Below are 26,417 nucleotides of genomic sequence, written 5' to 3' on the forward strand. Positions count from 1 at the left end.
AGGCTTCAAGGAAGGGAGATTTTGCCTCCTACCCTGACACATGGACTAGGCAGTACCAAGGACTTGACAAATCTTTCATTGAACTGGCACCTCCTACCCCTGGAGGAAAAAGAATGGTCTGTTTCACACCAAATAGGATTTTATATTTGAACATAAATTTAATCATTTCCATACAGAGCTGAAAATATTTCCAGTTGATAGGAAATAATGTGATTTTTTTTTCTTCTCTTTATCTTTTTTTTTTTTGTTTTGTTTTGTTTTGTTTTGTTTTGTTTTGTTTTGGTCTGGTGCCTCAGCTTTAAGACCTGAAGTCAGTTATTTGCACATCTCTTCTCTGAGCTCTGCTCTTAGCTCAGCCACTGAATTCAAGCAGAACAATAAATGCTAATTATATTTTACCCACCCACAAAATATCTCCAAGGAAATACTTTTAAATTTATTAACATCTCTTCTAAAGTACACATTTAGCTTATGATAGGCAGCCATAATCTCAAATGTAAAACAAGTCAATCATTTAAGATAGTTTTCTACTAATTCAGGATTTATTAATGAACGATTACATTGCAGCATTGGCAGGAGCATAATACTTACTGAAAACTAAAACAGATACCCTATCAATAACTATATCAGATTTCATTATTAGCTAAAGTTCAGCTTTAAGAACAAAAAGTGACATTCTGATTCATTAATATTGGAAACAACTGGTACAAAAGAGCTGGTTTCTTATCCTATTCAGTCAGCACTAGCATTTTTAGGCTTTTATATCTCTATTTGAAATGTCATGTATTCTGGGTATCGCATTGGGTTTGTTCCTTACCTTTCCCACCCCACTCCCCATTTTAAAGCTCACCAACTTGATAAATCCAGAACCTCCTGACAAATAATTTTATGTGTTCATCTGACATAAGGTTTGAGTCATCTGGACCCATTCCCTCCTGCCTCAGCTAGTCTATTGAACACCAATCACAGGACAGTGACTTTGCACTTTGTTTGCTTTGATCCAATTATCTAGTACAAAGCTCCAGTGACTATTGTCAGGGCTGACAACACTCTGCTGTCTAAGCAATGAAGCCACTGGGGCTAGTAGCACAAATCTAACTGTTTCCTGTTCTCTGACACCAGATGCAGTAAATTACATTTACTCCCAGATCCCTGAACTCCCAACCCTCTATTCACGAACAGCAGAGCCAGTTCCTGGGTGGGACGGATCAAGCAGAGTAGCTGGTAAGTCTCAAGGAGCAAAGTATTATAATACCAGTCCATTAGCCATGAACTCTTTTTGTTATATTACTTTAATGAGTCTGGTGTCCTGATATCATTTAAATGCCAGGAAATACTGATTGATGTGTATTGTAAGCAAGTCAAGGCTTTTTGAACTGCAGTGATACTCTCAAAACAAGGTAGCTGAACTATAATAAAAGTACCATAGGAAACACCCCTTTTTTTTTTTATGTAGAAACATTCAGTTCTTTCCATCTCTCCTGGTACATATACATAGTATTTAGGCCAAGGTTTTGTGTCCTCTCTTGTACCCATGCAACTCCAGACAGGCACTCAAAGACCACATACATTCTTCAAATATTTATGTGGTTTTACTTCTTTGTATGCCATTCTTTCTTTTTGGGAAAAGGTGGGTTTGTTTTGTGCTTGGAGTCATACAGAGAATTTTCTAACACTTATTTTTCAGGTTATATGTGTGTCTTAAATGTAAAAAGACTGTTAGAAGCTGTACATTTTTATTGTTTTCAAAATTCTTGTTTTCTAAACAATGTACTCCCTATGTCAAGACTGAATTGCTGGTGGCTACCTAAGAGGTGTCCCAAGGAAAGGAATGAAAGGTGGCTTACTTGAAAAATGGATTAACCAGCATAGCAAAGCAATGTCTGCAGCTAAGGCACCGTGCACAGCTATGAAATGTGTAATTTTTTCTATAAGTTCTGTTGCAAGCCATTCCAAAATCTTTCCTACCACCAGTGCTTACCCTGATATGTCTTTAAAGCAAGCTTTTCTGTGTGTTTTGTGCCATTTTGTCGACAACACGAAAGTAATAATTTCTTTCATATTTTGGATGACTCAGAAGCCTTGTTAATGTAGTCCTTGATAAATGTATCGTGTGTGTGCAATAGGTGTTCTTAAAGGTCGGCTGTAACCATCCATCTTAAAAGAGGCTCAAAGTGTAAGTAGATTTTTTTTTTAAAGAAAAGCCTCTGAATCTACAAAACAGGCAGAATCTAGATCCTTCTGTTGGCACATTGGTATCTTGTCCTGAAGTGCTGCATCATGTTTCACTGTAATTAAAGCTTCTGCAGAAACTTGTACTTGTGAATACTGGCTGTCATCTTCAAGTACTGCTTTCAGTTCCAACTCTATTGTCACGTACTTTTATATACTATTAGTAGATCACATTTTGCAGTAAATATGCTTTGGTTAAATAAAGACATTTTAGCACCAATGTTAGTTCATTTTGCAACTACTTTGACAAGCTGGGCTGTTAGGTTTTCTCACAGAAAACAAACATAATGCACACAGGCAGATAAGCAGGGTTCTGTTATTCACTTCTCTCATGGCAGTGCCTTTTACTGGTGAACAACTTTCTAAGAAATTAATATATGTTAATGCATTTGCTTAGCTTTAATGTGGTCCCTGGTTTGGTCATAAACCACATGTTATACCAATATCTAAAAACACTTCAGAATATCTAAAATCACAGTAGAAGATATGAAAATAAAATGTTGACAGAGTCAAAAGCTTAAGCAAATTAGCCAGAGTTAAAATACAAAAGGATCACTCCTGTTATCATTCAAGGACAGCATTCTCGAAGAAGTGATAGAATTTGTTGCCTGAAGTCTCCCTAATGTATAAGACATTGTTACATCATACTACTCCATACCATAGATAAAAATATGTATCTTGCAACTCTTCTTAAATATAGAACCATAGAATTTTGATTTGGCTTGGAAGGGACTTTAAAGGTCATCTAGTTCCAGCTGCCCTGCCATGGGCAGGGATGCCATTCACTAGATCAGGTTGCTTAGGGCACCATCCAGCCTGGCCTTCAAAAACTTGCAGGGATAGGACATCCACAGCTTCTCTGGGCAATCTGTTCCATGTCTCACCACCCTCTGAGTATTTAAATCTGCCTTCTTTCAGTTTAAAACCATTGCCCTTTGTCCTGTCTGTGTCTGCCCTTATAAAGTCCCTCTCCCTCATTTTTATAAGCCTCCTAATGGTACTGGAAGAATGCAATAAGGTCTCCACAAAGTCTTCTGTTGTCCAGGCTGGACAATTCCAGCCTTCTCAGTCTGTCTTCATGAGAGAGGTGCTCCATCCCTCTGATCATCTTCATGGCTGTCCTCTGAATCTGCTCCAAAAATGTTGATGTCTGTCTTGTGCTGAGAATCGCAGACCTGGATGCAGTACTCCGGGTGGATAGAGTAAGGGCAGAGGAGAGGGGGATAATCTCCTCCCTCAAGCTGCTGGCCACACTTCTTTTGATGCAGACCAGGATACAATTGGCTCTCTGGGCTGCAAGTGCACACTGGTGCCTGATATCCAACTTTGCATCCTGAGAACCCTCGAGTCCTTCTCCTCAGGGCTGCTCTCAATGACTCCTTCTCCCAGTCTGTCTTCGCATTTGGAATTGCCTTGATCCAGGTGCAGCTCCTTGCACTTGAACTTGCTGACCATGATAGCTCCCTCAGATAACCTCCTTATCTTTTATGTGCCTTAGCATATCATCTAGGACCATCTGCTCCATGATCTTCCTAGGCACAAAGGTGAAGCTCACTGGTCTGTAGTTTCCCAGTTCTTCCTTTCTCCTCTGTTAAAAAATGTGGGCAGTGTTCCCCTTTTTCCAGTCAGTGGGGACTTCACTTGACTGCCATAACTTTTCAAATGTGATGGACAGTAGCTTGGCAACAACACAGAATTAAAGAATCATTGACTAGTTTGGGTTGAAAGGGAACTTAAAGATCATCTCATTCCCCCAACCCATCTGCTAGGGGCAGGAATATCTCCCATTAGACCAGGTTGCTCAGAGCTCCATCCAGCCTGGCCTTGAATATCAGCCAGTTCCCTCAGGACTCTGGGATGCATGTTATCCAGTCCCATGGACTTGTGACTATTCAGTTTCATCAAGGGATCCCAAACATATTCTTCACTTGCAGTGGGAGGGTATTCATTTCCCTCACACCTACTCAGAGGATCAGGTACTTCAGAGAACTGGGAAGCTTGACTCTAGTGAAGACCGAGGCAAAAGAGCTCATTGAGTACCTCAGCCTCCTCTATATCACTTATCACCAATTCTCCATTCTTGTTTGCGGTGAAATACAAGGAGGTTGATTCTTCTTGGCCTTTTTTCCTAACCTGTGTGCTTACAGACTTCCTTTCGTGTTGCTCATCATGTTCCTTGCCAAGTCCCATTCCAGCTTAGCCTTGGCTTTCCTGACCCATGACATTAAACCATATTACTGTACTCTCCCTGGGTCACTGTCCCTGCTTCCACTGGTAGATGTTGCTTTCTTACTCCTTGATTTGAGGAGGTGACTTTAGCTCAGTCCCATGCCAGTTTCCAGCCTACCTTGTTTATTACCTACCTTGTCTATTTCTCTATCCTATATTGGGATAGAGAGCTCTTGCATGCTAAGAAAAGTGGTCTCAAAGCCTTGTCAGCTCTGGCCAGCCCCTCAGTCCTTAAGGACAATTTCCCAGGGGATCTCATTCACCAACTCCTTGAGCAGTTGAAAGTTCTCTCTAGTAAAGTTCAGGAGTTTGTCTTTGCTCCTTGCCAGGATCATGCTCCTCAAGGTCACAAACTCAAATACGGCCAGGTTCACATGATTTAACTATCAGATTTTTGCTATCTACTTTGGAATTCATTCCTACTGTACAAGCCTTCTTTTAATGCACAATGCTGACCAACATTTGTGCATCAAAGCAGGGAGGGTCTTACAGATGCCATGCTCTTCTGCACTGCACATACATGACACTCAACTATTTCACGTGAAAATCACCAGTCTGTAATGAAAAGCCATGCACCAAATATTTTTAATTTTCAAAGAAAAAGAAGCACAGGAGCTCTAGGGGAACTCAAGGTACTACTTCTCTCTAAGAGGGTAACAGGCAGCTAGTTGATGGGCAGGTGGTGCCCTGTCTTTTGAGTTGTGGTGCTCAGGACAAGTCAGGAACTTCTGCCCATCAGGGATGATTTTCTGAATGTTGCTGCCTCATGATTCAGCTTATCTTCAGTTCACTTGGCCACTCAGAAATATTCTAGTTTTATGATCTTCACCACAGACAAGTCAGCCTCTATTTTTGTCTTTGTAATGCTGAAAGTTATTGAACAATATCTGCCTGAGCAGCCCTGGAGAGGCCAAGCAATGTGCAGAGCCCACTCACCCAAGCCCTAGAGACCAAGCCAACATACAAAATTCTTCTTCCTTTCTTCTTCCCCCTCAAGAAACTGCACCTAGAAAGTTCTAGAGTGTTAGTGTTGGTACCTGCATCTCTTTGTTCAATTATCCCTATAAATTGGATTAAAGGCTTCAGAGCAGAGGCACTTGAATAAGACATAAAGGGCACTTGCACACCAGTTCCTGGGCTGGGACAATCCAGAGCAAGTGATCCATGCTAGATGCTCTTTGAGCTTCAATATGGCACTGTCTGCCACAACTTCTTAGACCAATTGCTTTGAAAATTAATTGCTACCAGCCCTGGGGCAACAGGTCTTTTTTTTTATTTCCAGCCTTAATTTCCTGTTTCCAACCATGCCAGCTGCCTTGCAGTCTCCAGCTGCACACCTCAGAGCAGAGCTCAGCTCTCAGCCTTGCAGCTCCCTTCTGGCTGCCCAGGCTGCTGTGGGATGGCCAGGCATGAAAATGCCAGCACAGGAGGGATGTTAAAAACTGTAAGCCCTACTTTAGTGTGGAAGTGGGCATCCTGTGCCCAGGGTTGTGACAGCTATGGACACAACTAGTCCACAAATGTCCTGAAGCAGTGGAAAAACATAGTCCTTAGGGATAGTCCCTAGGTTGCAATGGTCGAGGGGAGAATGGTGCTTCTGCAGCCCACTTTAGCCTTCAGCAGTGCATCACTCTCAAGAGAAGAAAATGCTCCTTCACCCACCGGCATCTCTGTCCCCTGGCTACATGCAGGTATTTCTGTGGTGTTGTACTTGACCTAACCAGTTCCTGCTGGGGCTGGCTGAGGTCTGAGCAGATGTACACAGCATGTAGATGGACAGACCCAACCATTTTGCCCACCAGACTGCACTCCTAGGGGGCAAAGGAGACCATGTCATGAAGAGCATGCACATGCTCACCAACACATTCATTTTCTATCTAGCACTATAGGCAGTGTAATCATGCATGTCATGATGAATTTCCTATTGATGATGAAATACTTTGCTTTAAGGTTACAGGAAAGGTAGTTCTACTGTGTGTGAATAAAAAGACTGAGGAAAGATATTAAAGTAACAGAAATTTTTTATATTATTTTTTTAAAATATAAACCAAGCTACATTGATTCTTGGGCAAGGATGTTCTGTACTCACTTGAAAGTAAATCAGGACAAAAAAGCTAACATTCCAGTTTGTGGTATTCCCAGGTAAAATAAATCATGTTTATACCATTGAGTTTTGTTGATGAAAGTGATCACAGTAAGTTTCACAAACACTTGTCACTGCCTGTGGTAATTTGTAATTAAGTGTCTGTGGATGTCTGTCCAGGAGCCAAATGTCTTCATATGCATACGAGGAATGCTTAAACAAATGAACACTTTGGAAAGTCTGAGATGCTTTTGCACATTTTTTCTTTGAAAAGCTGTCTAGTGGTATGTCATCATATCTCAGAATGGGTTTTGGGGCAGAGTAGACTGCTTGTCTATTCCCACAGTGTGGTCTACAATTTCCGTCTCATTACTACATCCTTAACTGCCACAAAACCTTTGCTATTCTAAAGCAACAGCCCTCACACATGTTTTTACCTGTTGTTTCATGACTCTTTGAAAATCAGTTCATTATTACTTTTCTTTCAACTTTCATAGTGGTGCTTAATGCTTAATTCACATAAACAAGGGAGCACTTTTGGGTATTTTGTACATTCTCTTAACCTGGAAGCAGAGGTCACAGTTGTTGTCTTGGTGTGAAAGCTGAGAGAGCTGCCCTGCCACACACTTGTGGGAGAGCTTGTCATATTCCCATGTGATTTTGTTTTCCCACATGCAGAACAGAGATAAACAATATTTCTTCACCCTTCTAAAATGTTTTGAGTGCTACGAATGGCAGAGTTAATCAAGGACAAGTATTGATAATTAAATGGTCTGGGTGTTGCAGCAAACACAACTTGATACCAACTTACTGGCAGTTTGATAGCAGAAAAGAGAGTAGAGGGGTTCTCTCTGAATTTTGAGGCAAGTTCAGAATGAAAAGTTAAAGGGCAACCTGCATGCTATCACCTCCCCTTGTCTAAATTACACCTAACCTCTTGGTGCTCCTAGTTGACCAAAGACAGCTCCATGTGACGTGAGCTGGAAGAGAAGGTCCTGTTTGCTACAAATATGCCCAGCCTCCACCTGCATAAAAAGCCATAGTGTTAACAGTGTCCACAGCGTTGCACCCCACCTCTAACATAGATCGCTTAGCCCTTTAGAAGCAGGAGACAGGAAAAAGGGGCACCGTAGTTTTCTTTGTCTGTTTGGCAATTAACCATTCACTGGCTTTTTTTGTTGTAACATGCACTTCCTCTCTTGTTTTCATTCAAGCTTTGTGCACCATGGAAATTAATGTGGAGAAAGACAAACAGACAGGAGAGACCAAGATTGTCTCTGCTTCACCTGTTGGCCCAGATGAGGCCCATCAAAGAGGATTCAAAGTCTATGATGATGGTTCCAAGGTAGTCTATGAGGTTCACTCTGGTGGCACAGTGGTAGAAAATGGAGTACATAAATTAAGCTCAAAGGACGTAGATGAACTTATGCAAAAAGCTGGACAATCAAGTGTAAAAGGAGGGTATGAAACAATGACTGTGTCAGACAAAAATGTGGTAGCCGATGGAAACCTTAGCCATATGAAGGAGCAAATGCTCTTCAAGGAGGCAAAGCTAGAAATGGTACACAAATCCAGCAAAGGACATGCTGTGAACCCTCAGCCACAAGACAAACCCTGTGGTGGTGAAACCCCAGAGCCCAGTGCAGATCAGCCAGTGACAATGATATTTATGGGCTACCAGAACATCGATGATGAAGAGGAGACAAAGAAAGTGCTGGGCTATGATGAGACCATCAAGGCAGAGCTTGTGCTGATCGATGAAGATGATGAGAAGTCACTGCGGGAGAAGACAGTGACTGATGTTTCCACCATGGATGGGAATGCTGCAGAGCTGGTCTCTGGCAGGCCCCTGTCGGACACGACAGAGCCCTCCTCTCCTGAGGGGAAGGAAGAGAGCCTGCCCTTGGAAACTGCCCCAGGTACACAAAAGAAAAAGCGCTGTCAATGCTGTATTGTCATGTGAACACCTCCTCCTTCCCTGCTCCAGGCAGCTCCTGCTCCATCACTTACTTAGACCTCACTGTACTTCTAACTGCAATACTGTGAACTGGAAGTGAACGCCTCCATTGCCTTGCAGTTGGGTTGCTTTTCTTTCTAGTTTTTCCAGAAGAGGAACGCATGGTTATTTTCCCATCAGGCATACTATTTGGTGTTGGGGAGGGGCTGGGGGCTTTTGGCTTCTCTTTTTCTTTGTGTTGTTGGTGATGTTCTTTTATTTTGTTTTTTTTTTTTCCTTAGTACTACAGAGTGAGAGATAAACAAGAAATGGAACGTATGTTTTCATATTTATTTGATTTTTATATATATTTTTTATATATATAATGAAAACACTTTTATGTTTTTTCTTTAAGTATCTGGCAGGCTTGATCAGATTCCTAGGATTTTGTGGGAGTCTGAGTTTCACAGCCACCAGATATGAGAGCCTTAAAAAATGTTACTTCTCCTTTTTAAGAAAAATCACATTAAGCATTATTTTATGTATCATATTTTTTATTTCTTGAGAAAGGCTCAGATCACTTTACTGTTTTGATTTGCTAAAAATCATACAAGCCTTTCCCAAAAAATTGCATAATTTTGGTTTTTAGTGACTTTCAAGTTTAGTTTGCAGTGTCAGAAAAGCCGATTAACCATTTCCGCTAATTGGTGATACCAGAAGTGGACCTTAATTATTCTTTCTAGAAAATGTATGAATGATCATTCTGCCTTATATAAATCTTCCAGATTACAGTATTGTATATGCAGTTCATCTCCCCAAATTACAGTTGAAATTGACATGAAAAAGATACAGCCGTCACACCAACAGAAATGGAGTCACTCATCAGAGTTACTTTCAGTAACTCTGCCAATGTTTATACATTAAATTTTCCTGCTGAACTCCAGTAGAAGAGGGATGCTGCTTACTATTTCCCTAGAATATATGAACTTTTCTGACAGTCTGACCCTGTTCCTACTGGATTCAGTGGCAAAATTCTCAGCGCTGGGAATGGGGACAGGGCCAAAGTTTTCTTTTGTAGCTCTTACAGAAGTGTAATTTCTCACAGAGTGTACCTCCAGTGCACCTACATAATGACAGGCAATAGGGTCCAATGCTGCCCTGCTTGTCCAGGGACTCTCTGTGGAGGCCCACTGGAGTTTTGTCAGAGCAGCTGTTTTGGGAGATCCTGTAGCCACAAGACTAATATTTTAAAAAACTGCTGGTCATTTTGGATGCTTCATTTTCTAACATGGGGCACTAAAAGATGCCTGATTTCCAATGCATTTTTCTTCATCTGACCTCTGAAAATCAGGCCTCTTAAAAACAACTAAAGATGAAAATGTAAAAATGTGAAGGCATCCAAAATCAATAGGTCTTTCTTTTTTTTTCTTGTTTCTTGATTCTTCTAAATGAGAAAGCAGCTAGCTTTCTCATGGTGAGTTATTATGAACCTGATTCTTGTATCACACTGGTTTGGCTTAAGTTTAACTTCACTCATGTAGTGGAGTTATTCTGGAATTATAACTACATGAGTGAGATCAAAAATCAGGTTTTATATTTTCTGATAGTGTGAACAAGTGCTGAAGATTATTTTGAAGTGTCTTTGAAAATATCAGACTTTAAAAATCAATAACAGCAACTGAAAAAAATAGTAAAAAAAAAGAAAAAGGAAAAAAAAAAGAAAAAAACAAAAGCCTCTTTTCAGTCTGAGGTGGTTCCTATGATATTTCTCTTCTTTCTTGGATGGTGCTTTTACTGCATTAATTGTTAGTCCAGAGCATCTGACCGAGCACAGTTCTTGCTCTGTACTCTTTTCTTTCTGTGCCAGTAAAAAATGACACTTATTCAGCGGTGGTAATATGAGGCACACTGAAAACCTGCACATACAAAAAAGCAGAAGGTAATTCCCATGTTAGGTCACTCAGCTGTCACTATGGAACTGGTCAATGAAACTTCTCACCACTGCCCAGGTGACTGTCAGACAAAAAAACCCAAACAAGTAGTAAAAAAGCAAGAGTAATGAAAGACAGTCTTACCTCTTTGACACCTGCAGAAATTTTGCTGACCTCCATACCAGCTGGAGTGGCAGAAATGAATAGACTTCCACATGCTCCCTTTGCCTCCCCTGGGGGCTTTTGTTGGGAGAAGGACCAAACTCACCCAGAGAAGCTCTGCACATCATTCTTTGACTCAGGCTTAGGTGGTTAAGTTTTATCACAGAGTGGAAGGGCCACAGAGCCTCATATTGCAACAAAAGGTCTGGTGGCTGTTAAAAACTAGCAGCCTGTGTGTGGTTTTGGCTGAGCTGTGTGGGGTTTAGGGTTTTTTTTTGGTTGGTGGTGGTGGTGGTCTGGTGTTTTGTTTTTTTCCCTTTCTCTCTTTTCCCAGAAATGCTAAACATTTACAATTCTAAACATTTCTTAAAACAAGACCCTAAGTTTTGATCCCAATATGGCAGGTGAGGCTGTCCCCAGGCATGTTTAGGAGCCCTGCAACACAAAGGGTGAAGCCTTTTCTGTCTTGCATGTACCTGTGAATGATGTGGGAGCCCGGCACACTTTGCAATAGTTCTGTCACTCTGGGGCCTGCTCACCTCACCCGTAATACTCGGAAACAGATCTCCCAGCCAACTCCTCCTGGCCTGGCCAGTCATCTTGTTGCTCACCACCTTTTCCCCTCTGGGCGTGATGCCACCTTCACAGCCATCCTGGCTTCATGGTGTCTTCACAACCTAATCTTTTTCCCCCTCTACTTCTGTCCTCATATGAAAATTTTTTTTTCAAAACCTCCTGCTTGGGAAATTTAGGGTATCATTCTAATCTAACCCATTCTGTCCCTGCATCTCTTGAGCCATGTGCTCCCCTTTCAGATGACCTTCTGGTTCAGCACCAACTCAGCATTTTGGGGATGACTCCCTTAGCAGCCAGCTTTGGGAGATGTTTGCTGATGCTGGGACCAGAATATGTCTGAGACCACTGCACCATCTGAGGCACAGCACGGTGGGGAGATGGTGGCACACCATCCAGAAGTCCAGAAGTGGCCCTTTAGTGGTTAGAAGTAGAGCACAAGCCTTAAACCTCTCAAATACCTACTGCTCAGCTAACATTGAGTGCCTAGGAAGGCCAGTCGTTTTTATGTGTTCACATTAACTCCATAGTTAACAGGCCCCAGTAGGTCCAGGAAAGCTAAAGGTTCACCTGCATAGGGTTGGTCTTTACAGGTCAAAGGCAGTTCCCCATCTGAGGTCAGGAAAAGCATGAAATAGGAGCTAATGGGTGTGAAATCACAGGCCTTAGCTGAAACACACTTACTCCAATCATCCTCCTCCACAAGGGCAGCAGCCATGCCCGGACATTGCCTTGTCCCTTCTGGCCACTAGCGTGCAGCCAAGTTACAGCAGAATTCAGATGCATTAGACCAGGCTGATGAATGTAAACTGTTTTTCCAGGGATTGTTTGGGCTTTGAAAGGTTTGATTTTCCCCTTACCCTTGGATAGGAGGCTGCCTGTGAAAATCCATGCACAATCAGGCACAAGGAAAGCGGTCTCCTCTGTGGTCAAGCAGAGAGATTTTTGTAAGCATCATTCTGGGATGGGTTTTTTTATATTGTTTTAAGCAAAATCCCTGTCTGTTTAACTTATACCATCACATGTATATTTTCAGTTTCAGCATGAGGGGATATGAAAATGTAGAGTCAGACACTGGTTCAGTAATAGCATTTTGCCACAACAAACTGCTCGCCTTAACTTTTGTAAGAAAAACAAAGAAAAACCTCTTTTCAGTGTATTTTTTCCTAGACTGGGAAAAAAGTAACCTAGGAAACTTTTTTATATTTTGTATTTTCTAAGTTTCTATAAACCCACTCTCCATGTCGTCCCTTGTTTGCATTCAGGGACCATTTCTTTTGCAAACCACTGCATTTTACTTTCATTCTTTCTTTTTTTTTTTTTAAACAGAAAAAAAAAATACAAATCAAAAACCACAGCATTATGATTAGTGGCTAGGCAATCTCTTTCAATTACTAGATTATCAATACAGAAAGAAAAGAATTACAGGGTTATTTTCTTTTTTTAATTTCTTGTGGCTGATGTACTGTATGGTATATGTTTACAGAACTCCTCTGGTCTGCCTTTGTGATGTTATCTAAATAAATGACAAAGTAGGTATGATGTGCCATTTGACAGTTTGCCTTAGCACTCTTGGGTTTCCTTCTTCTTTTTTGTATCTTTTATTTCCTTTTTTTTCCCAAAAAGTGCAGGCTGTATTCCAAAGCTGTATAAACACAACATTATCTTTCAATCCCCAGCAAGAGAAATGTGCATAAGCCCTCCTCTGAGAAGTGTACCCCTACCAGTGCAGTATGAGACTTCAGTCCTGCAAACAAAAATGTGCATGCTTAATTCTGCTGTGTGTAGACCTGTTTCAGTCAACAGGACTCCTCACAGGAAGAACATTGTAAGAGTCTGCAAGATCAGGGCATGAATGATCAATGCAGAGCATAGTTTGGGTGTTCCTTATGTACCTATACAGATTTTATACACTGCTGAGTTTGCCCAAGGTGGTGTAAGCAGAGAGGCTAACTCTAAGCATTGTACCTCTACTGAGAAAAATACAAAACAAAATGGTGCTTAGCATCCAGTGGGATCAAGTCCTGAGTCAGCATTGCTACCATCCATGAGCAATCATTCAGAGAGGCTTCCCTGATGGCTAATGTATTCATCCCCTGCCATTGTACCTAAGTTCACTACTGGTTCTTCACACTCAAATTATTAAGATTCCACAAACTAATCTGAGCAAAAAGATAGCATAGAGAGTTGCTAGAGAAATAAAAGGTGTTCTGCCTTTTAATTTAGTCAAACATCCAAATGGCATACTTGGAAAGTAAGCGGGGATATAATAGAAAATGTAGTATTTTACATTTGTGTATTTTTTTAAGGAATTTAAGGAATAAATATTTTTGTAACGAGATACAAACCCTAGATGGGTATTGAGTTTTGGAATATCATCCTTCCCATGACATTGAGCCTTTCAACTTTTTCATACATTTATGACAATGCCCAAATTCTTGGGATCTTTTGTAGACCTAACCACATTTTTTCCCAGGAAGAAGGATCACAACACTTTTTAAAGAGTCCATTTAGAAGAGTAGAATCCAATATAACTGCTATAGACACAGCTAAATAATTAAACATGTTTCACAGAAAAAGGTGCACTTACACCTTCTATAACTAGACAAATTTCTTTACCTAGAAAGCCAACATAGTAGACAATAGCTAACTACTTTCAGCAGAGTGGTATGGCTAATAGGGGAAACACATGTTTCGTCATATTTTATCCAACATTAGATTTCAAAGTGCAAGAGATGGTGCCACTGGAAAGAGTTGAACGAAATATTTTAGATGAAGTAGAGGATTTTCCCACATGCTGAGGCATGGACTCTTTATTTTTTATAAACTCACTAAGTTTCAACCAGTTCTCACTGTCTGTTGGAAAGTTTGGGATTTGCTCAGATTGTATTTCTTGAGCCTTCTGAGCAGCAAGAGTAAACTTTAGTTCTGAGCTTAATAGTTGCAGACTATGACAATATCCAACAAAATTATAGACTGTAATTTTTGTATGTAAAAGAGTAAATTCTATAAAATGGCTGAATTTATTCAGTTTAGAATATGAATGGATTGTCACGTAGTCCAAAGAATATAAATCCAACTTGTAATATAAACTTCTATTAACTTAGCTTGTAAATAATGACAAGGGTGCATGAAGTTCTTTAAAATCTCCCACTTGTACTTAAAATTAAACAATTATAAAATGGAGCCTTTTTCCTTGTAGGTTCAAAGAGTCTTGCAAAATCTATAGCTTTTTACCTGTGATGGTTCCACTTAGGCTGTTAAGTGGATTAAGAATAGGCTACTTTTCTTAAGGGCAAACTTGTGAAGAATTCCGAGCCCCTTCCTTCAGTTTGCAAAAGCTTCTCTTACTTTGCGGGGTTTTGCTGCTATTGTATTTCAAAGCTTTCCTGCAATTGTTTCCCAAATTCTTCTCAAAGGTGGGTTTAGGGGTTTGTTCTAAGAATTAATCTACTTCAGAAATTGAATTTAAAACCCCTTATTTAATTTTTTAGAATTAGCTAAGTAACTCAAGCTCACCAGTTTTGGTATATTTATATATTTTTAACTTGCACTGATATGTTAGTGACTTGTACCAAAATTTAGACCTTGCATATCTATTCATAGGGTCTGTAAGACCTAAAGATTTGCCCATGAGCATAAAATCAAGCATCCAAGTTGTCCTTTTTAATGGGATGACCCAGACAAGTAAAATTTAAGCACATGCACAAGTGTGTATAGGGTCTGGTCCTTAAGCAATATGCTACAGGCAAGGCTTATGCTGCTTTAACTGTGTCTTCTTATTAGTTTAATTAGAATTTTAAATGGTGTTGTGAAACTGGTGCACTTTTCTGCAGAGGGTTTTAGAGCATGGTCTCCTTGCTGACTGTGTTTGAGGAGACAAACGCCCTCCAAGAACTCTCGAAATCCCACTGCCTGGAGACGCAGGGGACAGAGGAGTAAACTTTACACCTCCACACAAACACAACAGAAAAGAGGCAGTGTAACTTTTATTTCCAAACTTTTCTCTCTGCTCATCTCTGTCCCAGACTCTGCCAGTCCCCTGTCTCTGTGCTTGTTCTCATTCTGGACACTATGGCTCAACTGATCTTTTTTCTTCATCTGACTGCTTCCCTTTCTGTGGTCTCCTAGAAAAAAGAGGGGGAAGAAAGGAGAGATCAGACTTATAAAACTCACCCTAGGCCTGCTGGTGTCAGTTCTAAGAAATTATGGTATCTTGTCCTCACTATTTCGACATTTTCCTCTATTTTCCTAGACTCTTCAGACATATTTGACATTAGAGGAGCACTCTCCCTCTCTATTAATCTGGCATCCTGGGGGTTGCCCATACAGCAAGTTCCATTAAAATCTCACTATTTAGGTAAATCTGCTGTCTCTCTTACTATTCCTTTGGAACACACTATGCCCCTTGAACTCATACGAGCCAGATGTGTCCAGGTACATAAAATATCAGCATCTAGAAAGCAGTTCTTACAGCAGCAGAAGGCAATCCACCCCACCGCATGTCAGGTTGCTATTAGCAGGGCAAAATAGCCTGGAGAAAACGTGAACTTCCCCACAGACTAATCCATGCAAAGGCATTCAGTAAAATTAGCTGACGAGAATCTACTGGTATCCCTCCAAGATAACATGCCTGTTAAAGAGAGGCAAACTCCAAAATTAAGAAGGTTTTGTGCAACCGTATAAAGTCCCAGTTGAACCTGGTGCTTGAGCTACACTAATCTTAAGCAGACACTTGAAGTGTAACACATACTTAGCACTGTGCAGGTTAGGGAATATCTTTGAGGATGTATGAAGATCAGCCAGTATTTATTATTAAGGTGCTTTACTGTTGATGGTCTCAAATATTGCACTTGTTATTCCTGTTATTTCACAAGGAACTGCTTAGGGGCACATACAAGAGAAATAATCAATCTGAAAGTTTTTCCTTTTCCATTGACCAATTGAATCTGACTGCAGCAAAGGTAGCCAAGAAGGAGCAGGTCAGGACAAATGCAAAGAACACATTTATGAAGGTTTTCTGCCCCTCCCAGCTATGCTCATTCCATAGGCAAAGAACAACTCTTTTTAGGGGTTCAAGAAAATGTTGTGTAAAATGCAGCTTTTATGGTGAATGTAGATTGTGGTTGAGATTTTTTTTAAGCTTTAGTCTCCCACTTTCTTTGTGAGCTAATGTAAATAAAATCCCATTTTGTTGGGGAAAAAACTGCTGTGCTAACACTGGATTAGAATTGCTGGGGATAGCTGCTGTACTTTGTAACCTGAAGTGTACTTTTTTGACTGTTATGTTTTTTTCTTCAGATTAAAAAAATGAGTACAAAAAAAAACCAAAATAAAAAAAACCAAGAACACTGCCAGCAACAGCCATGCTGTAACTGTGGCTTCTCTTTTTTTTCTCTGTACAGTATTACTAGTAAATAAATCTGCCTTTTCACTGCGCCTATTTCTGTGTCTTTTTACTGTGTTTCTCTCTACCTACCACTGTTCAAGATATGCTGTGATCTCAAGGACATACTGCACAGGACCTGTCTCTCTCACTAAAAGAATTAAAATACTAACTCCAGAGTTGGTTTTTTTCCCTTTCCTCCACTGCTGTGCCCTGCTGCTGTTATTTTTATGAGATCCTTCATACATATTAACTCATCATACCTGTTACTGTCTTATTTCTTTTTTCCTTTTCTTCTCCTGTGATACTTTGCCAAGCATATTGTAGACCCTGTTGCTCTAGGATCACATGGCACATTTTCATATTTCAGAAGAAAAACAAAGATTGGGTTTAGCTAGAAAGGCAGTATGTTCTGAGCAAACTTATTTCCTGAGTGAGGGAAGTATTCCATACAGCATATATAATTTGTGAGAAAAGAACACTGAATTATTCAAGGACTGACAAAGTAAACAGTGTGCAATTTTCTTTTGGGGCTTATCACAGACAGCATCCTCTCTATATCAGGACTGGAGGAACCTCACCATAATGTGAATTGTAGGCGGGGCGGAGGGGGGGAAGAAAAAACCCTTAAGTAGTTGGGGTTTTTTCCTGAAATAGTGTGTTTACCTGAGGTTGGAGCTATGATAGGATGGATAACATAGCTAGGTATCACATGCCTCCTTCTCAGAAATCTAAAAATTCATCTTCAACTCTGACATTTAAAAAATGCACCACAAATTGCCCATTGCTACACAAGTACCCACCCTCAGCTCCTTTCACTCAGAAGCCATACAGATAAAATGTGTATGCACACACACACACACACACACACACACACACACACACACACACTTTTGCAATATGGTACTTTTTTGCATCACAGAAGGGAAAATGGCCCTGCATTTCTGCTTTAGAATTTAGTCCTGAAAGTTTTGCAGTAGGTGGGGCTTCAAATTGTTTTTTTTCCTATTTGTGTTCAATGACAGAAAGTCAATTTGGCTGTCCAAGAAGACTCTGAATGCTGAGAGAACTGGCATGGTTCTGTCATTGAAGGACAAGAATTGATTCTGCTGAGAGAAATTATTATGATTGTTTCAATCTCTTTGATTTTGCAAATACCTTCCTAATTCAGAAAGTGTTTCAACATGGCAAAAGGAGGGATCATGAACTTGAGTTAGCAGTAGTGTCTGTGAGAAGACCATGAATTGACAAGGGCATTATCATGTGCAACTAACTTAGTGCTTGGACTCCTGGATATATCAGGTACATCTTCCATCTCTTACTGCATACCATGGCCTGTGACATGCTCTTATTTTCATTCCACCTCACTTTATTCCATAGCCATGAGAAGATGTTCAGCTGATAATTCCTCTGCTGTACAAAACAGAGTCATCCAAGTAAATACCAACAACAGACTTGACAATTTTAATATTGCTGCTGTAACTAAGGTTTCAAAAACAAGGTATTTCCATGCATTTCCCCTTTTAAAATTTCTAAGGAAAAAAAAAAGGGGTGATTGAGATATTTTTAATAAAATACTTAGCAGCTGGTTCAGATAGCACAACACTCCCCTGAAGCTTGTCTGGAGTAGTTCTGGGGAGGTCAGTGACTTCACAAAGTAAGGCCATATTCAGCATGTAGGAGGCCTCTCAGGTTTTGTTTCTTTTTCATTTATTTTAATAGCTCTGTATCCCTCTGGTAACAGAAGGAAAATAGGTGCTTACTCTAAGAGTTCAACACTCAAGCTGCTTCAGTAATTGGGCAGGTGGGGGGAAGGAAATAGAATAGCACATTTTCAGAGAGCCCTTTACTCTCCTGCAAGACCCTCACAACCTTCCCTTAATGCCTCAAAGATCATACAGCTCTGCAAAATTCTTACTTCCCACTATGATATTTTCAAGGTTACATGAAGAAAGCTTTAAGGCTAGTAACTGTAAGAATTAATAATAAAAAAGGGACAAGAAGTTAGTAACAGTTTTTGCTGTTCCAGGACCTCCATTTGCAGTTCTCATGTGCTGCTCAGATGTCCATTGCACTATGCACAGTCACAAATGAATGTGCTGTAGCTGCTCAGGGGAAATCCAGGCTGGTCTCTGAAGCAGTTTGCAAAACGACAGCATTTTACACAGGTGTGTAGAACATCCTCCACAGTTTTTTCTACCTGTGGTAGAAAAAGCTACCTGCTTTATTGTCAGAAGAGTCTAGTTGACACAGATCACTTTCTCAGATTAGACAATGAAGGAGATACTTGTATAGAAATAGAGTTTGCTATATCAGACTTGGAGGAGGGCACTTCCTAAAACATAACTCAAAATAAGAATTAAGGGAAAAATTAGCTGGCTGAGAGAGTGTGGGTCACTCCAAACATGGGGCAGGGAGGAATTGTGTTGGCGTGCAGACACTGGCATGTAAACCTAGGAACTTGGTTGCCACAGAAAGAAGGGAATTTGCTCCTGTCTTTTATACACAGCATATCTTCCTGGTGTAAGGAAGCAAGGCCTCTGGACACACTGAGCACTAATAAAGATGCTGGCTCAGGTCTTGGGAAACATCATTTCCAATTGCTGCTCTTCTGAGCAGTTCAGCATGACCTCACAAAAAGTCTCTCATCTGCAGATCTACAAAGGTATGTAGAGACAACATCATCCACTTGATTTAGATGGGAAGTGCAGATACCTAAAATCCTTTGTGAGCCTGAAGTTTTTCACATTTTACATCTGTAATTTAGGATATTTGGCACTATCCTGCCTTGTGCAGCTGTGGTGATGTGGCTGTTGGTGTCTGTCACAAGACTGGAGGAATGTGGGGCATGCTGTGGGTAAACAGCGACATAAAATATCTTCTTACTGCTACAGTTTTGGAGTGGTTCTGCTTCTAACAGCATTGCCAAACCAGAAAAAATACAGGCTGCATTGCAATCAAACCCAGCCAATTACAGCAGTCAAGCATTTGCTGGGAATGGTTGGTTTGCCATGAATTATGAGAAAAAGGATAGAACTGTAGCACATTTGGTGGCTTGTAGGTAAGAAAACAAAAGGAAAAGAATAGGTGAAGGAAAAAATGAGGCATGCAAAAATGGGTCACTTTCTCAGACATGACAAATCAATTCAGCTTCCTTTTTGAGTATTTCCACTGTATGTAATGCATCACTGGCTACAGAATCCCTCCAGCTATGGATGAGTCTGCTCCAGGAATGGCAGCAATATGGTAGCTCCTGTGGGCAGGGGGGAGTTGGTTGAGCTACTCAGCCCTGCTCTAAAAGAGGTTATCTATTCACTTGAGCATAACCCTGTGCTAAAATAACTGTGCAGTGGTTACCTCTGGACATCATTTCATTGTGGTTTGTGGGCATTCTGTGGCTTAAAATGAAAGTACCACCAGGTTTTGATCATTATATTTCACTGGAGTGTGGTAGACATATCATTTATTTTAAAGCAAATGAGATTACTTAGCCCTGGCAATTTTAAAAGTAGATTGTTGCTGCTCAGTTTTTGTTGCTTTGTAAGACAATGTTTCTTCTTAACATGCTATGCTAAGTTATAAACATCTTTATTGCTTCAGAAATAAGGGTTTATAAACAAAGGTGGGGTACTTCCTTCTGTTGACCATCTTAGGCAATTTTATATTGGTTTTGGTTGAGTTACTGGTGAGATGGGGTAAAGTGGTGAATCTGTTAAATACCACATGCAGTTGCACACTGAGAACAGAGCTGACATCTGGAAATTCTCCACTGCTGCTATTTCAGTCTGCTTTTTTTTTACAGAAGCTGAGGTCACCAAGGGGTTAGTAAATTGGGAGAGTTAACTAAGATAGATACCACCCTGGGATAAAAACAGCCTTTAACTTTACAGGAGAGAAGTAATTTCTGGTTTTGCTTCTACAACTTGTGCTGAAATTCTAGTGCTTTTTGGGGTCTTTTTTGAATCTCCAGCTCATGGAGTCAAACAATTTGAGGTCAGTCTTTGCTGCAATTTAAAAAACAAAACAACACAAAACAAAACCAAACCACAAAAACCCAAACAAACAAACAACAACAACAACAACAACAAAAACAAACAAAAAAAAACACACAAAAAAAGAAACAGTATTTCCTGGGATTCCTAGCTAAGGATGAAAACTGGAAAATATTTGCTCTAGCTGCATGTACTGCAGGTCTCTGGTAGTCTGTTTTCTGAGCCTTTTTCTGGGGCATTTATGAGACCACAGACAGTATTTTTAAGCACTCTTGAATACAATGAGGAAATGAGACTACAACAAATGGAGAAGCTATTGAAATATTATTCATTTTTTCATTTCTTCACTGATTTTATACATCAGGATTTTGAGTTCACAGAGCTAGAAATACTGAGATTAATTTATTGATGTGTCTTCACAATGTGCCAAACATTTTCTAAATATGAACAAATCCAGGACCTGTCATGGAGGCTGCCTGTCTCCACTTTCTTCACACATTACAAGTCCAGCAGAGGAAACATTGGGGCTTAAAGCTCTAAACAATGTTCAGAGTATTTAATTGAGTTCTAATTGAAAGTGAAAATAAAAGGAAACTAGTTATTTTTCTCTCATCATCCAGCACCAAAAAGAGTCCTCCTCTAATCCATAGACTAAAAAGAATTAAATTCAGTTTGATGTCAAAGGACAGCTTTCACAATTTAACAACTTCAAATATTAGCAGCAAGGCCAACAAGTCCCTTAAAAGAAAGTCCACATGTGATTTCTGGGTCAGAACCTTACCCCAAGCCCAGCCAGTGAACTCAAAGGGCTTGTGTGGGAAGTCAAAGCAGACTTTTGTCACAAAGCACTAGAAATAAAGGAAGTATTGAAATTAGTTTGGAAAACCCTCTCTGGTGCAATAATATTTTTAAAGCTAGGTTCTTGACTGCCAGAGAGATTGAAAGATAAATAGTCCCAGAAAGCAAAATTCAAGGAGGGGAACACAGGCTTTGATTGCATACCCACCTTACTCTGAAGAAGTGCACTACCTGTCACCATCAGCACTGAGAAGCAACTGTTTTTCCTTATAAAGAAAATAAGTGGCACAAAATCATGGTGTTTTCACAAAGGGCTCTGCTGTGTGCAGAATTTCAAAAAGCAAATCTCTTTACAGCAGCAAACCAGGGCCGACCCTGCAGTTACACTGCCTGGAGTTCCTGGTGTGTTCCAATATTACCCACTATAAAAGCACATGACTCACTGCCCAAGTGACAGCCTTAATTTTCATCTTAAGTGTTTAGTCATTTTCAATTATGTACAATTATGTTAAGAAAAGTTTGGCCAGAAGAGTTTATAGAGAAGCTAATAAGCTTTTTCAATAGTATGCAGTCAGGTTAGTATGTTACTGTGATACAAGTTGCTGAAAGCCATGTTGTTCAAATAGGTAAGAAAAAAAATGTCCAGTAGGAAATCAAATAAACTACTTTTAGAGAATAGACTCGTAAAAGATATGTTTGAGAAAAATTTAACCCTTCTGCTAGTATTTGAATCTCCACAAATGTTTTTTGTCATAACAGAAAAGAACTAGCCATATACTTGAATTTAATTACAAGGGTAGCCAAATTTATTTCCATGGATCTGCTTGTACCACCTCATTTCATTAGAGACTTCATACAAAATCCTAGATAACTGGAAACAACAGAAGATGTGAGCCATCCTGTAAAGGAATCACCTTTTTTGGAGAACAGGATTATTAAATAGTGCCAGGTAGGAGAGCAAGATAATTATGAAACAGGTTCAAGTTGAAAGAGAGAGAATTTAGGTTAGATATACTAGAAGAAATTCTTTACCATGAGGATGGTGAGGCACTGGAACAGCTTACCTGGAGAGAAGATGTGGATGCCCAGTCCCAATCAGTTTTCCAAGCAAGGCTGGATGGGGCTTTGAGAAACCAGTTGGGGTCTCCCCTGCCCATGGCAGAGGAGTTGGAACTAAATAACCTTTAAGGTTCTTTCCCACCCAAACTGCTCTATGGAATGCAATTAAGTGCCTTAAATGAACTGATCTGTCTCAAACTGGAGTGATGAAGGTCTTGCCTCCTGTGTAACTAACCCTCTTTTCTTCTAAGACCTCTATTTTGCAGAAATATCTTCTTGATTCTCCACTGCTAATGGGTGTGAAAGCCCACCACATATGGCACCTACAAAGAATGTGCAGCAGAGATGGTGCTGAGCAGACAACAAAAGGAGGCAGAAACTTGTTATGTGGTGTCCTGTTTTAAGGACACTGAGAACACTGTCAGCATTGGAGCAGAATAAATAATGCTGTTTCATTTCAGTGGTGAAAACTAACAAATAAAAGTAGATTAAAAGGGGATACTACCAGGCTGATCCCAAAGTTGAAACTTTCTTAATTGACCAGTTGTTTAAAAAAAACACCGTTTGAAGGAAAAAAAGAAAACTGTCATAGTATCTCAAATGGAGTAAAATTATTGCTATGACATTACTAGGACATTCCCTTCAATTTTTTTATCCAAAATTATTATTAGTGATTTTAATTATTATTAGTGAATTCTATGTGATCTTGCTCTTTTAGAGCTCTTTTTTTTTCCCAGAAACTTTGCTGTTTAGAGTCAAAGGGAAAATTCCCTTGACTTCAGCCAGCACAGCACTTCTATATGAAGCCTGCAGGGCTGACATTACAATTTCAAGTCAAGTGTGTCTAATAAGGAAGCTAGCTATGGGCAAGAGACCCACAGCCGTATATTGTCAGTACTGGACGTTGCTTGTTTTCCTGCTGCCTGTGGCCAGCTCTCTGATTTTCCCTTCCCTCCTGACTGCTGCCTTTTTCCCCTCAGCTGCCTGCATATTTGCACAGCACTCATTTGAGCACTGATGCACTACATGGATGTCTCTGAAGCACAGACCCAGTTTGATGCTGCTGTCAAAGAGGAAGACTCCGGTCTAACATTAATTGTCATGTATATAAAGACTAGCACACCTGTTTGACAGATGCTAAAGTTTGTGAAGAAACTTTTCTCCAGAAGTTTTTTTCCAAGAACAAAGATAGAGAGTGATTGCTTTTCTTGATTCATCATTCCCTATACACAAATCTTCCAGTGTCATGTGCATCTTGAAACCCTTAGCCAATACTGATGATTGTAGGAATTACATCCAGATATAATGTCTGACCCCAAAACAAATCTTCCCTTTCTCACTTCCACTACATAAAGTAAGCAAAACTCAAATCAGGTAGTGAAGGTTGAAGCAAGAATATAATATGCCAGAAAAATCTTAGTGAAAGATCTTAGTGAAAAAATGTCTTGTAGACCCCCTAGCCCTTCAGAGAGGTCCCAGAACTGGGAAGCAATAAGATACCAACCTTGAAGCCAGAAGCTCTGCAAATCTAGTCACTGCTCAAAGACATAGTCTCTGCATTCCTTACTCAAGTCACCTGAGCTCTCTACCTCAGCCTATCTGCTGTCTAATTTTTCAGGTGGAGACACTATTCATTTAAAGACAGCAATGTGAGCACTAATTAGTGATTATAGGGACTATCTCCATCAGGTTGTACAGCAGTTTTGGTGGCTTCTCCCTGTTTCAGTACAAATAATTAATACTCTTTATAACAGAGTCACCAACACAGAGTTGCTAGTTCCATTCAGTTAATTTTGTCCTTAAAAAGAAATCTTCTCTTGAATAAAATCTGTGTGTTTTGGTAAAGTGGCACTCTGTCTATATAATCACATGGTGTTTTTTAAGTGTCAATATTACTGCAAGCTAATTCAGGGCCCTTGTGTGTGAAGAGGATAGATTGGAAAATTCCCCCTGGCACAGTCAGGGAATGGGATTCCCTCTCTATTGAAGCAAAGTGGCATCAGTACTCCCAAGCAGGTGGTCAGAAGAGTGAGTTTTTTGTAGTTCAATATATATTCCCACTCTGACTCTTGAAGTAGGAGTCAAAGACAGACAAGTGCTTAGCTGGGCAAGAGTGGCAGATCTCCCAGCTCATCTGAGTTGAAGGGAAGTGAATCAAGGAGAAAAGAGACTTCTGGTGCAAGGGAGTCCTGTGAGAAGAGAAAAAGATGAATACTTGCAGGTTTTCCCAGTCTGAGGAGATATAGAGAAGCATCAGGGAGCACAACAAATTGCAAGCGGATGAAATATCAGTTCTTCACAGCTCTCATGCTGAACATGGGATTTAGGCTCCAGCCTGCTTAGCTAGTCCACCAGGGAGTCTTCATACCAGTTACAAGTCAGTGTCTGGAAGCAACCAACATGTCACCTAGTCTACAATAAATAAAAACTCAACAGGCAAAAGTAAACTTGGGGAGCACACAGAAATGCTCACTTTTGATAGTTTTTTGAGGTTTGCTGCAGCCCACTGCAAGAGTTCCAAGTCAGAACTACCACAATCCAAACATGAATCTGCTGTCCCTGTAATTCAGAACAGAGAGGATCATAGGCCACAAAGATCGAGAGCTAGGCAAACTTCAGGACTAGGCAAATTACAGGTTTTGCACAAGGGTGACAGACAACCATATGATTTAGAAATGGATGTAGGTCCGGACTTTCCCAGAAAATGAGTGAGCCAGCTCCTGTGGTTTGGTGTGTATCCATTAATGTAATTTGTGCAGAGATCTGCTGTACAGAGCATTATGTCCACATCAGACCATACCAGACCTGAAGACAAATCTGAATTGCTTCCATAACATTAACCTCAAAGACAATCCAACCTCAACCTTCACAAATTCTCAGACCTGAAAGATCAGCTTCGGCCAAAAAAGATCAGCACATTCAGGCCTCCAGACATTAACTTCCCTCTTATTTGCTATTTAGATTTAAAAATAAGTTCTCTGTGGAGAATGGTTGCTGTAGCGGCCCTTGTCAGTTCTGTCTTGAAAGGTTTAGTCAGTCTCAAAGATTACATTTGCTTTATGCTGGACTCAGAACTGGGCTGAGCTTGACCAAGACCTCATAGTCATGAACAGTTTTATACCTGCAGAAATGAATGGGGTCGGTGGGGATGTGTGTGCGTGTGTTCACGTATGTGCCGAAAACATCCCCTGACACAACAAATATAGGCTTAAGTTTATGAAAAGATATTTGGTATTAATTCTAAACAGTGTATCCTTTTGTTAGTATTTGCCCTTGGGTTTTTCAATTTTATCAAATCTCAAGTTGACTGAGACAGGACTCACTTTTTTTTTGCTGGCAATATAACACAAGTATCCTAGAATGTGGCAAGAACAGGGCAATGGTGAAAAACTTCTGATGTCTTATGTCAAAAAACTGGGCTCACACCCTACATTTTACAAAATCTGGTAAACCTTCAGCTGTGCAATACTGGCTGCTCTGAAAGCAACAGCTGGAGTCCTGGCCCCACTGCAGTCAAAGGGAGTCTTGTTTCTGATTTCCTGGGACCAGAATACACAGTGAATCTCTCTGTGTAAATCTTTGCAGGCCTGGATCCTAAAAAATTTACGTGAAAAGATGTACTACTTTCAATAAGCCATACATTTAAATCAATATATTAATAGTAAAAATACCAGCTTTCCATGAAGTTAAGTTAAAAGGAAAAATCTATTCTGTTGCCAGAAAGTCCTGAATATATTGTAAAGCTCCCCAATATTTAAAATTGTGTTACTACTGTTACTGTAATCAATCCCATCCAATTCTCTTAGTAAAGAGATGTAAGACTTCAGTCTGGATATCAAATATTTATGAAAGACATATTAAAAGAAAGAACTTCCAACTGAGCCATGAGGGACAGCATACTGAAGTTATGCAGAAAAGATTACTTGGTAGTTGTTTACATCTTAAAACTCTGCCTACATATACTTTAGCCTGTGTGACTCCTTGGCTCACCTTCAAGAGTTTGCACAGCCCACTGTGCATGCCTAGCTTTGATATT

The 26,417-nt window shown here is 40.1% G+C and overlaps 1 protein-coding gene across 4 annotated transcripts in view; it reads left to right on the forward strand.

Moving 5' to 3' along the window:
- The window catches only part of PALM2AKAP2 (PALM2 and AKAP2 fusion), a 264,975-nt gene that overhangs the window by 117,648 nt on the left and 120,910 nt on the right, over positions 1 to 26,417 (forward strand). For 2 of the 4 annotated variants that reach the window (XM_066569518.1, XM_066569519.1), the window contains exon 6: positions 1,123 to 1,224. The exons of 1 other annotated variant lie outside the window; for it this stretch is intronic. In XM_066569518.1, coding sequence (XP_066425615.1) covers positions 1,123 to 1,224 — 102 coding nt within the window. Of the gene's footprint in view, positions 1 to 1,122; positions 1,225 to 7,758; positions 8,689 to 26,417 lie in introns of those variants that run through there. One more of the 4 variants, XM_066569522.1, reaches the window with a different exon arrangement.

This window comes from Molothrus aeneus, chromosome Z (genome assembly GCF_037042795.1).
Source record: "Molothrus aeneus isolate 106 chromosome Z, BPBGC_Maene_1.0, whole genome shotgun sequence".
Lineage (NCBI taxonomy): Eukaryota > Metazoa > Chordata > Aves > Passeriformes > Icteridae > Molothrus > Molothrus aeneus.